Source organism: Carcharhinus amblyrhynchos, chromosome 2 (genome assembly GCF_965287045.1).
Source record: "Carcharhinus amblyrhynchos chromosome 2, sCarAmb.v2.hapA, whole genome shotgun sequence".
Classification (NCBI taxonomy): domain Eukaryota; kingdom Metazoa; phylum Chordata; class Chondrichthyes; order Carcharhiniformes; family Carcharhinidae; genus Carcharhinus; species Carcharhinus amblyrhynchos.
This window is the reverse complement of record NC_137325.1, coordinates 12262289-12275687: the sequence shown is the minus strand read 5'-3', so window position 1 is coordinate 12275687 and position 13399 is coordinate 12262289. Positions and strand designations below refer to the sequence as shown.

Genomic DNA, 13399 nt, shown 5'->3' with positions numbered 1-13399 from the left:
TGCAGCTGTATAGGGCATTGGTGAGGCCGCAGCTGGAGTACTGTGTGCAGTTTTGGGCACTGCACCTGCGCAAGGATATTTTGGCCCTGGAGGGAGTGCAGAGGAGGTTTACTAGGCTGATACCGGAGTTGAGGGGATTGAGCTATGAGGAGAGGCTGAATAAACTAGGCTTGTACTCGTTAGAGTTTAGAAGAATGAGGGGAGATCTCATTGAGACGTATAAGATGATGAATGGGATGGATAGGATAGAGGTGGAGAGACTCTTCCCGCTCAAAAAAGACAATAGGACTAGGGGGCACAGCCTCAAGATAAAGGGGAGGCGGTTTAGAACGGAGTTGAGGAGGAACTTCTTCACTCAAAGGGTGGTGAATCTCTGGAATTCTCTGCCCGTTGAAGTGGTGGAGGCTGCCTCGCTAAATATTTTTAAGACGCCGGTTGATGGGTTTTTGATAAGCGAGGGGATTAAGGGTTATGGGGAGAGGGCGGGAAGGTGGAACTGAGCCACGACGGATCAGCCATGATCTTATTGAATGGCGGGGCAGGCTCGAAGGGCTAGATGGCCTACTCCTGCTCCTATTTCTTATGTTCTTATGTTCTTATGTTCTTACATGATGAGGGAAATGGCCCAATTGGAGTGCAGATTGCAGCAAGCTGCAGTTTTACAATAACTTCCCACTGCTGAGGATTTAAAACATTTATCTTCTTATTCCAAAATAATTTGGGAAGTTGCTTCATTATTAGAAGATGCATTTCGGAAGAAAAGTCTCCAAGTCATGATTTTTCCCACCACAAAACCAGATCACATTACTGTGTGACCTTAGAAACAGGAATAGGCCATTCAGCTCCGAGAATCTGCCCCACTAGTCGATAAGTCCATGGCTGATCGGATTGTGGTCTCAAATCCACTTTCCTGTCATTTCCACCCCCTCATAATCATCAACTCCCTTTGACCAAAAAAAAATCTAACTCCTGCCTTGAATAAATTTAATGACTCAGTCTCCAGTACTTCATGGAGAAGGAGAATTCCACATGCTAACAACCCTGAGAATAACATTTCTTACTTTTGCCTTAAGGTGAGAGACTCCTCATTCTTAAGCTGTGTCCCTTAGAGTTCAAGTCACCCCCACAAGTGGGAACATCCTCCCAGTATTTACCCTATCAAGTTCCCTCAGAGCCTTACGTGTTTCAATAAGATCACCTCTCATTCTTCCAAACTCCAATGGGTTATAGGCTCAACCTTTATAAGGTAAGCCCTTCACGCCAGGTATGAGTCGAGTAACCCTTCTCGAACTGTTTCTAAACAATATCATTTTTCAAATAAGGAGACCAAATCTGTTCCAGATGTGGTCTAACCCATACCCTGTACAGCTGCAGTAAAACTTCCCTGCTTTCGTGTTCCATTCCCCTTACAATATCAACATTCTATGTCCCTTCCTAATCAATTGCTATATCTGCATGCTAACATTTTGCGAATCATTTATCAGGGCATCCAGACCATCATGCACCAGAGTTCTGCAATCTATTTAAATAGTATACGGCTTTTCAATTTTCCTGTCAATATGAACAAGTTTACATTTTCTCACACTGTTCTCCATCCATTAGTTTTTTGCCCAGTTACTTCATCCATCTATATCCTTTGAGACACTACTCACTTCCCTACCAATCATATTCTACTTTATTAGTCCAATCAATGCTTTATCCATGCTAATATGCTACCCCTCCCCACTAGGTGATCTCATCTTGAGGTAACCTTCGATGCAACACTTATCAAATGCCCTACACGTACACCACATCTACAGCTTCTCCTTTATGTACATTGTTCATTACCACCTCAAAAAGTTTCCCTTTCACAGAACCATGCTGACTCCACGGTTTTGTTCGTATCCTGATATAACCTCCGTAATATTGAGTTCTAGTACAGCTATCAGACCTCCACCTGACATCCCAGATTCCATAAGGACCTGAAACCAGTTACATTCTGGGTAGTGATAAGTGCATGCTAGACATCGGACCCACAATCCATAATACACTCAATCCCAGCACACACCCAGCCCTGAGATTCCCAGATACAGGGCCTGATAGAAGATAGGAGCAGGAGAAGGCCATTTGGCCCTTCGAGCCTGCTCCATCATTCATCGCGATCATGGCTGATCATCCAACTCAGTAGTCTAATCCTGCTTTCTCCCCATAATCTTTGATCCCATTCACCCCAAGTGCTATATCCAGCTGCCTCTTGAACATATTCAATGTTTTGGCATCAACAACTTCTTGTGGTAATGAATTCCACAGACTCACCACTCATTGGGTGAAAAAATGTCTCCTCGTCTTCATCCTAAATAGTCTACCCCAAATCCACAGACCGTGACCCCTGGTTCTGGGCACATCTATCAATTGGGAATATCCTTCCCACATATACCCTGTCTGGTCCTGTTAGGATTTTGAAAGTGTCTATAAGATGCCCCCCTCATCTGTCTGAGTTCCAGTGAAAACAATCCTAACCTCCTAACCTAGCCAATCTCTCCTCATATCAGTCCCGCCATCCCCAGGATCAGCCTGGTGCACCTTGGCTGCACTCAACAGCAAGAACATCCCTCCTCAGAAAAGGATGCCAAAACTGCACACAATACTCTAGGTGTGGCCTCACCAAGATCCTGTATAGTTGCAACAACACATTCCTTGCTTCTGTACTCAAAACTTCTCGCCAACGTGCCATTTGCCTTCTTTACCGCCTGCTGCGCCTGCATGTTTACCTTCAGCAACCAGTGTACAAGGACACCCAGGTCCTGCCGCACACGCCCCTCTCCCAATTTACAGCCATTCAGGTGGTACCTGTAACTTCTCCTGCAGACAAATGAGCCACTCCATTTCCTTAGATTAGAACATTTCTATCTTGAATTCTAATACTTTCTGGATAGCTGGAGCTAAAACAGAAGCTGCCCTCCCACTCCAAGGATCAGATCAGAAGATTGAAAGCATAAATCCTTGGGAAAAAAGAAACCAATTAAGTCGGAGTCACTTTAGTGATCAGAAAATCTTAATTGAAACACAATAAATGGGTTGAGAAACAGCATACAGACTATTCTATCTGTACATCGAACCATAAACAGATTAATCGAGGAGCCAGCCCATATCTTAGAATCTCCCTTTTAATTTGTTTTACTCCAAGGGAATAAAACATGAAGGAAATTCCATGAGACATTTCACTGTGGTCAGGACCAAAAAAAAGGTTTCAACCCAGAACATAAACTCATTGTTTCTCGTCACGGATGCTGACAGGCCTGCTTTGTAGTTCCAGCACATTTTGTTTTTAATCCACTATGTACAATTGCCCTGGCTAAGCTTCAGTTCTGACAGTAGCACCCAGATTCCATGCACGACTGCAGTGTGCACTGCCATAAGAATATCACAGAGCACAAAAGGCGGCTACTTGACCCACTGTGCTCGTGTCAGCCTTTGAAATCCGAATAGTCTCCGCACTTCAGCCCTTTCCTCGCTGCCTGGTACACGTTTCCCCTTTCAGGTTCTGTCTTTAATTCTCTTGTCCAAAAAAGAATGCAACATCCCAGCTTCAAGACCTAAAAAATTCCACGGGACCCTTTGAACTCAGCCCACACATTACTGACACATGCCCCCAGTAAGCCCACGCTAACTGTTAAAATATAGCTTTCTACTTTACAAATTCTAGATGGAAAAGTGAACTATTTTGCTCTGGGCAATAAGGAAGATGACTTGTTGTTCAATTATTTGCTCAGAAATATAAAAACGAGTTCGCTCGGGTTAGCAGAATTGTCACATTTTTGAAAGGGGCTTTTCCCAGGAATGTGTCCTTTTTAAAATCAAACTATTGACAGAAGTAGAACATTTCAACTTCAGGTTTGTATTGTAGAATCCTTACAGCGCACAAGGAGGCAGTTCAGCCCATTGACTCTGCACCAACAACCATCTCACCCAGGCCTTATCACCACAATCCCACACATTTACCGCACTAATCCTGGGACACTACGGGCAATTTTCCACGGCCAATCAACCTAACCCACGCATCTTTGGACTGTGGGAGAAAATTGGAACACTGGAGGAAACCCGCTTAGAATGTACCTACTCCACACAGATCAAGGTTCAAGAAGGCAGCTCACACATTCAAGGGCAATTAAGGATGGAATCTTGCAGTGAAAACATGTTAAAAAAGGCAGCTATTCTTTCTCCAACTTTAAAAGGAGACAACAGATGGGCTCTGAGGAAGTGTAACATTTCTAAACTAGGGGTCAGTTAAATTTAAGACTTACTTCCAACACCGAGTTAAGCAATTAAATCGAGGGGTTAAAGGGGCAACCCCTTAAAGGGAAACCGCCTTAAAAACAAATCACAAATTAAACTTACAAACCTCAAAAACTAAAATGTGATTAAAGGGGTCAATAAGGCTCCCAGTTTCTGTGGTGCCCAATGGGCATGGAAGGCCTCGATGGTGCCCGTGGACACCATGTGCCCTCTCCAGGCCGCAAGCGTAGCTACAGTAGAGGGGCAAAAATTCAGGTCAGATGACCCTTCCCTTCTCCCAGTTGCCTGCTGGTTGGACTAGTTAATGGCAAGTTTAGCCAGGCCCAGGTTCACAGAGCTCCCTCCTCCTCTTCACACCGAGTGGTCGAAGATCAGGAACGCGGGGCTGAGGCATAACCAAAACTGTAACAAGACTTTAAGAAACTGAAAAGGGAATGCATTCTAAGACCCGCTTCCTCTAGGACTGCGTGTTCAAAATGCAATTTAAAAGACTGCAGCGACACAAACAACAACATTGATAGCTCCGCCGTGAACTGGAACACTTTTAATCAGCTGCTGCAATTAGTCTTTAATGTTGTATTTTATTTTGAAGGAAAATATTAGTCTGCGTACCAGGAAGTAACAACATTGCTATGAGTAACCCTACTGTCAAGGGGAAAATAAAGAATGTCAAGTGGCAAATGAAAACAACAGAGCCCAGTCTGCTGCAGCTCCTTCTCATTCTGAGCATGTAAGAAGAAAGAAACTCCATAACAAAAGCTGATGTTACATTATTCTCACAAAAAGGGGGTTTCCACCAAACTGCAAAACATCAGATTATTTTACTTTCTGCTTCTACTGGGGGAAAGGCCAAACTTTGAAAAGAGTAAATTTAAAAAAATGTAGGAATTGCCTGCAAATGATTAAAGTTTTAGTCAGGCTTACATTAACACTGCAATGAAATTACTGTGAAAATCCCCTAATCGCCACACTCCGGCGCCTGTTCGGGTACACTGACGGAGAATTTAACAGGCTAATGCATCTACCCAGCATGTCTTTCAGAGTGTGGGAGGAAATGAGTGAGGGACGTTAGGGGTAAGTTTTTCACTCAGGGGGTGGTGGGCGAGTGGAATCGGCTGCCGGTGGTGGTGTTGGAGGTGAACTTGTTGGGGTCTTCTAAGAGACTTCTGGATGAGTACATGGGATTTAATGGGATTGAGGGTTATAGATTGGCCCACAAGTTGCACTGATCACATCCCTACCTACCAGGCCTAAGGACCTGTTTGTGCTGTAGTTTTCTATGTTCTAAACCAGAGCACTGAGGAAACCCATGCAGACACAAGGACAATGTGTAGAGTCCGCACAGTGACCCAAGCCAGGAATCAACTTGGGTCCCTGTGCTACAAGGCAGCTGTGCTCACCACTGTGCCGCTCCTGTCTTTCATGAAGATGTATTGAATTGGGAAGTATTATTTGGAGAGGATTAATAAATAATATAGCAACTTTCACTCCATAACATTCAGATCCTAGAATGTAACCTTTGAGGGGAAGCAACATATTAAGCATGCTCCTTGGTTTAGGCTTACTGCTCGATAGGGCAGCTGGTGGCTCTGGGCTGCACAACCCAGGATGCAGAATACCAAACCAGGAGGAACACTGCTCCTTTGCAGCTAGCCTGAAAAGTCCCAGCTAGAACAAGAACCGTCCCTTGTTCACTGCACAAGTTTTAACCTGATGTCACTGACTTGGAGCAAAACAATTCATGGGAATAAATAAAGGGTCTACTCAGAACAGCCGGCTTTCTTTCCCAATACAAGACCATAAGATACAGGAACAGAATGAGGCCATTCCGCCCATTGAGCCTGCTCCCCCATTCGATCATGGCTGAAATTTCTCAACTCCATTCTCCCACCTTTTGCTTGTAACCTTTGATCCCCTTACCATTCAAGGCCCTCTGTCTTATTAAATACACAATGGCCTGGCATTCACAGCCTTCTGTGACAGCGAGTTCCACAGATTTGCCACCCTATAGCTGAAGAAATTTCTCCTCATCTCAGTTCTAAAGGGTCATTCCTTTATTCTGAGGCTGTGCCCTCGGATCCTACTTATGGAAACATCTGCCCGACTTCCACTCTACCCAGGCCTTTCAACATTCTTTAAATTGCAATGAAATCCGCCCCCCCTCACCCTTCTAAACTCCATCGGGTACACAGCCAGAGTTGTCAAATGCTCCTCATATTAAGCTTGTCATTCCCAGAATCATTTTCGTGAACCTTCTCCGGACCCTCTCCAAGGTCAGTGCATCCTTCCTTGGGTACAAGCCCAAAATTGCTCGCTATATTCTAAGTGTGGTCTGGCCAGAGCTTTAAAGCCTCAGCAGTACATCCCTGCTTCTGTATTCTAGTCCTCCCAAAACAGGGAGAATGTGCAGGCTCCACACACTCACCCGAGGCTGGAATTGAACCTGGGCCCCTAGTGCTATGAGGCAGCAAACCACTGTACCACCATGTCCTTTAGGGAAACTAATACATCACCCACCCTGGCTTACACATGACTCCAGACACAGAACGTGAGGTTTACTCAAACCTGCTCTAGGTAACTGAGGATGGGTAATAAATACTACCTTATTGCTCTCGTGCATAATCAGGAACATTTTCTTTCAAAAAAAAACCTTCCTAACAAGGATATTTTGGCCCTGGAGGGAGTGCAGAGGAGGTTTACTAGGCTGATACCGGAGTTGAGGGGATTGAGCTATGAGGAGAGGCTGAATAAACTAGGCTTGTACTCGTTAGAGTTTAGAAGAATGAGGGGAGATCTCATTGAGACGTATAAGATGATGAATGGGATGGATAGGATAGAGGTGGAGAGACTCTTCCCACTCAAAAAAGACAGTAGGACTAGGGGGCACAGCCTCAAGATAAAGGGGAGGCGGTTTAGAACGGAGTTGAGGAGGAACTTCTTCACTCAAAGGGTGGTGAATCTCTGGAATTCTCTGCCCGTTGAAGTGGTGGAGGCTACCTCGCTAAATATTTTTAAGAAGCGGGTTGATGGGTTCTTGATAAGAGAGGGGATTAAGGGTTATGGGGAGAGGGCGGGAAAGTGGAACTGAGCCACAACAGATCAGCCATGATCTTATTGAATGGCGGGGCAGGTTCGAAGGGCTAGATGGCCTGCTCCTGCTCCTATTTCTTATGTTCTTATGTTCTTATGTTCTTATGTTCTTATGTTCTTATGTTCTTATGTTCTTATGTTCTTATGTTCTTATGTTCTTATGTTCTTATCCCTGAGCTAGGAAAGACAAGTACTTTATCTAAACCCACCAATTTGAGGAAGCAGCCAAGAGAAACATTTTTAATTTGGACAATTTCTTATCCACACTTGATGACTGATTTATCGTGATCTATACTTTGTCCTTTGGGTGACCCTAGGGTAACAGGAGGCCATGGCCATCAAGTTGCCTTCTCTTTTCCAGTTTCTTTCCTCTCCCCAAAACCGAGGGCGTGAATATGGGAAATGTTGTGCTTAACCAACACTTTAGCCACAATGTGGATTACTTCCTGGCAGTTGGGCCCTTCCAAGCTGTTATACAGTAGGTGTCATTGCAGAGCTGCAATAGCTTTTAGAGTAGAATCAAGTTATACTGCCGACTCTGCACTACTCCCAAAATGGAGAAGGATAAGCACCATCTGAGTATGCAAACATACTCAGATGGTGCTGTTTCCCCAGCGAATAGTCAATCCAAGGAGGTAAAATTTCATGTTCTGTGATTCATGTTGAGTTTGTGTGACTATTCTAATTGGCCTCAGTGCCCTGATTGATGAGATGCAAATGAGCATTTCAGTTCTTGATCAGTATCTGCTCACACCTGGAGGTGGATGTCGAGGAGATCAAATTCCAGTTTAGTCTTAAAGGGCCCTGCGACAAAGAACTTGTAGACCAGGCCCAACACCAATGTATAATGGACCCGGTACCTCCCCCAGCAACTCCATCAGAACTGGACTAATAAGGGTGACACTGGGCCCCAGTGTAACCAGGACAGTCACCAGCACAAGGTGAAGCTCAACATAAAGCCTAAACCAGGATTTTTTTTTTTTTAAATGCAGTTCACATTGATTGTTGGAACAGATGACGAGAAAAATCGGCTGAGAAAGAAAATGATAAAGTTCCAACAATGAGAGGCGTAGTTCATTATTCCAACAATAGTTAGTCAAAAGCTGTTAAGATAGCCAGCTCTAACAAAAGGTAGAAAAAGGTTCCAGTGAACTGTCTGGAAATGCTGCTTTGCAGTTGTACCTGGAAAGCTTGGCTGAAGATGATCCCTGCACACCAAAAATCTGAACACCTCTCAGCCGTGCTCATTATTGTGCGGCCAAAAAGATGAGTACCCCATGGGAAAACCAACCTATCACACCTACCCCTATCCAGCCTATGAGTGGGGGAATTGAATACTTGTTATAAAAAAAGTAATATAGATTCCACCACCTGTGGCACTGCATCTCAATAATAACAGCTCCTGCAGCAGCAAAATAAGAAAATTGATGGGTGGGAGAAGAAGATGATGATTATTTTTTTTAAAAAAAAAATCAAATACCAACTTAAACTTCCAGCTTTCACCTGCACCGTTTAGTTCTGCATTGGTAAATTGCTGTCCTTGTCTGGAACTGCTTTAAAATTATCCCACAGGATTTGGAAGTGCATTTAAGTGTCCCTGCCTCTGTTGTTAAAGAACATTACTTTAGATGGATTGTTCTTCAATCCCACAGTGAAAATGGGGAGAGAAACAGGAAAAGGGCAAACTGAACACTATGCAAAAACTGTATTCAGCCAGAAGAATGTTGCTTCCCCAGACAACTTAAAATACCTTTAAGCCATTTGTTATGACCGTTTCAACATGTATGGAATTAGCTCTAGAGAGTGTGACATGTAGAAGTGGAATATCATTGCATTGTTGCCACTTTAAAATGTTATTTTCTCTAGACATTTCCAAACCAGTAAGGCAATTTAAAAGTAAAAAATCCCCCATTATCAGGTATAATGGTTAGCACTGCTGCCTCACAGGGACCTGGGTTTGATTCCTGGCTTGGGTCACCATCTGCACGGGTGCTCCAGTTTCCTCCCATAATCTGAAAGGCGTGCTAGTTAGGTGCATTGGCCATGCTAAATTCTGTGTACCCAAACAGACGTGTGGTGACGAGAGGACTTTCGTAGAATAGATCCCTATAGTGCAAGAGGCCACCATTCAGCCCATCGAGTCTGCACCAACAACAGTCCCACCTAGCCCCTATTCCCTGCTAGTCCCCCGACACCACAGAACAATTTGCCATAGCCAATCCACCTAACCTGCAATCTTTTGGACTATGGGAGAAAACTGGAGTACCTAGAGGAAACCCACGCAGACACTGTGAGAACGCGCAAATTCCACAGTCACCCAAGCTAGGAATTAAACACAGGTCCCTGGCGCTGTGAGGTGCTTTGCATTAAGTTGATCTTTCTCTACACTCTAGTTATGACTAACACTAGGAGAATGCTACAGTAACTTTATTGCAGTGTTAATATAAGCCTCACTTGTGACTAATAAACTTTAACTATATTTCGCACTCTCGTTTCCTTCTCTATGAATGGTATGTTTTGTTTGTATAGCACACAAGAAATACTTTTCATTATATACATGTGACAATAATAAATTAAATCTAACCACCCTGCTGCCACAGTAACTTCATTACAGTGTTAATGTAAGCCTTGTGCCTAACAAGTAAACTAAAGACATTTTGCACTCTGAACAGTATATTGTGTATAGCAAACAGGAAACAATACTTTTCACTGAAGACATGACAACATGTGCTGCCACAGTAATTTCATTGCAGTGTTAACGTAAGCTTCACTGTGACTAAAACTTTAACGACACTTTGCACTCTCTTGTTTCCTTATCTATGAGCAGTATGATGTCTGTACAGCAGGCAAGAAACAATAATTTTCACTGTATACATGTGGCAATAAGAAGTCAAATCTAACCACTGTGCTGCCACAGTAATTTCATTGCAGTGTTAATGTAAGCTTTACTTGCAACATTTTGCACTCTCGTTTCCTTCTCTATGAACAGTATGATATCTGTATAGCACGCAAGAAACAATAATTTTCACTGTATACACGTGGCAATAAGAAGTCAAATCTAACCACTGTGCTGCCACAGTAATTTCACTGCAGTGAGCCCTGCTTGTGACACTAATAAATATTTCATGGAATCCTTACAATGCAGAGGGTGCTCAGGTACAAATTCCGCCCCCCCCACCTATTTGTCAGGTGGGTGATGTTCTTACCTTGGTGACTATGTTCTGAGTGAGGGCAGCGTGGATCTTGTAGTCGCGCTCCTTGCACTGGCAGCCCCGCTGGCTGCTGTTACCGGGGACAGCCCAGTGTCCGCTGCCGGAGTCCCGCGGGCGGCTGAGGTTCGCTCCTATCTGGGCCTGAGCGATATGGACAGGGGCCATCAGGAGGCGGCTGCTGCTGCTGTTGGTGCCGCCGCCGCTCCCCCGGCACAGCACCTGCGGCTCGGCGGTGAAGAAGCAGTCGGAGCTGCGGCTCAGGCCGATCAGGACGGCGGGGATCCAGGTCAGCAGGATGAGCTTCTTCTGGGAGTTACCCAAACCCCCCGAGAGGGGCAACACCGTCCCGTCAAAATCCCGGTAGCGGGGCTCCGGAGACTTGCCCTCGGGGGCTGCCTGCTGCTCCTCTACAGCCATCGAGTTTATAAAAATATGTATATATATATATTCTGTTTAAAAAAAAATAAACCCCCAGAAAAAAAAAATCAACAAATTCCTTCTGATTTTCTAATGAATTGGAGTGGAGGCGAAAACAAAACCATTTGCATGGGGTTAAAATAGATTCTTAGTTCTGTTAATATATTATATATATATAAATAAAAAGAAAGAGATTTCTTCCCAGTCAGAAACACACAAGCGTCAAGAGAAATTGAGTGAGTTTCAGCCGGTCTCTCTCACACACACACACTAAACTAGACTGGGCTGGGCTCATATACACCGTCCCTGCAACTGACAGCACACACAAGGCAAAGAAGGCTCTCCCCGGAACACTAATCAGCCCCTCCTCATCCTCCTCCCCCTTTCATGACTCCAGGTAATCGCACCTGCCCTCTCCCCCCACCCCCCCCCCCGACCCAAACGCCATCTTTCCCAAACCCCAGGGAAAAAAAAACACACACACATTAATAGAATTAAATCATCACATTTTTGTCTGTTATTTCCCCCCCTATCTTTTAAATGATTTCCCTCTCTAAAGTCATATTCTCAATCGGAGCGGTTGGTGGAGGACTCCACCTGCCTGATTCACACCGAAACCAGCCTTGTTAAAGCTGCATTGTCGCTTCCAGACCCGGCCACTTTCCTCCGAACCCTCCCTCTCCTCTCCTTCCCTCCCCCTACACTTCTCCTTTAACTGGTTCTCGCTGCTCCCTCTACAGAATGTACACTCCGCCTCCAGGCAATCGAAAATAAAACCCGCTCTTATCATTTTTAAGAACCCAATTGAAATCAGGTTCGATGGTAATTATGTTTGATGGAATAATCTTTCTCGAAACCTTTAAGTATTAATTATATCTCGTTTGAAAGTATTTTTTTAAAAATCGATCACATATAAAGAAGAGGCTGTTTTGGGATTAAAGGTACAATAGTGGATAAAATTGCTGGAAGCTAGTAGGAGGCGTTTGGTGCCCAATTTCGGGTCTATAAAAGTTTCACTTATTATTGACAGGCACTGAACAGGGATAGAATCATACAATCTCTACAGTGGGGAAGGAGGCCATTCAGTCCATCGAGTCTGCGCTGACCACAATCCCAACCAAGGCCCTATTCCCACATCTTTACTCTGCTAATCCCCCTGACACTAGGGTCAATTTAGCATAGCCAATCCACCTAACCTGCACATCTTTTAACTGTGAGAGGAAACCAGAGCACTTGGAAGAAACCCATGCAGACATGGGGAGAATGTGCAAACTCCACGCAGGCAGTGACCCAAGGCTGGAATTGAACCCGGGCCCCTGGCATTGTGAGGCAGCAGGGTAACCACTGTGCCACCCACATACCACATAGGCATCCCTGACAAGTTGATCTTTTATATCCAGTGTTTTATTCTAAGAGCAAAATGAAATGACAGAACAGAAATGACTCATCTAAAGACTAGAGTTTCCTATCTACACCTTTAATAGGATTGTCAACTATTTTTGGAACTCTTGAGATCAGTCCTCAGCTCCGACAGAACTCCCACTCACTCAAGGGGGTTGCTATCCCTGGTTAGTAGTTTTCAACTTCTATACTTCCTATTGTTTCTCTGCGATGTGTCTCTCCCCACAGACCAACCAAGCAGGGCTACATGTAGACAGAAAGTCAATAAATGTTATTTTCTGCCCACCACATCAATACATAGCCCAAAAAACACCTTGAAATAATTTCCCAGAGGCATAATTAGTTTGCTTCTGAACCCTGTAGACAAGGACGATGCAGAACTTTGGGTAATGAGTTATAAAAATTGTGTTGGTTGCATAACCATGTCCAACCTGAGTGGTTTTAAAGTTAATTTATTAGTGTCACAAGCTGGCTTACATTAACACTGCAATGAAGTTACTGTGAAAATCCCCTAGTCGCCACACTCCTGTACGGGTACACTGAGGGAGAATTTAGCACTGTCAGTGCATGTAACCAGCATGTCTTTTGGACTGGGCAAGGAAACAGGAGCACGCGGAGGAAACCCACGCAGACACGGGGAGAATGTGCAGACTCCACACATACAAGCTGTGAATCGAATCAGGCACCGTGAGGCAGTAGCACTTACCACACTTTGAATGGCTTGAGTTATCTCACAGTTCCGTTAACATTATCCCAAATTTTGTGGTCAGTGCTAAAGGAAATGTTCACCTTACTAACATGCCCACTAAACTTAGACCAGCTTTAGAGTGGAGACTTCCAGCCATCAGGCATGTAATTCAGAGTGATGCCCTCCATAGGGGATCTGTGGACAGGGCAATAACTGGCAGGGCTTTTTAACAAGTCAGATTGAAGAGTCATCACTGAGCCATGCATACATATTAACAAGGAGCAGGAGGGGGCCATTCAGCCCCTCTCATCTGTTC

At 44.4% G+C, this 13399-nt stretch overlaps 1 protein-coding gene across 1 annotated transcript in view; it reads right to left on the bottom strand.

Moving 5' to 3' along the window:
* slc22a23b (solute carrier family 22 member 23b) overlaps positions 1 to 11036 on the bottom strand; it is an 88595-nt gene extending 77559 nt beyond the window's left edge. The window contains exon 1 of the mRNA XM_080202200.1: positions 10572 to 11036. Coding sequence (XP_080058326.1) covers positions 10572 to 10994 — 423 coding nt within the window. The 5' untranslated portion in view covers positions 10995 to 11036. The remainder of the gene's footprint in view (positions 1 to 10571) is intronic.
* Positions 11037 to 13399: the final 2363 nt, after the last annotated feature.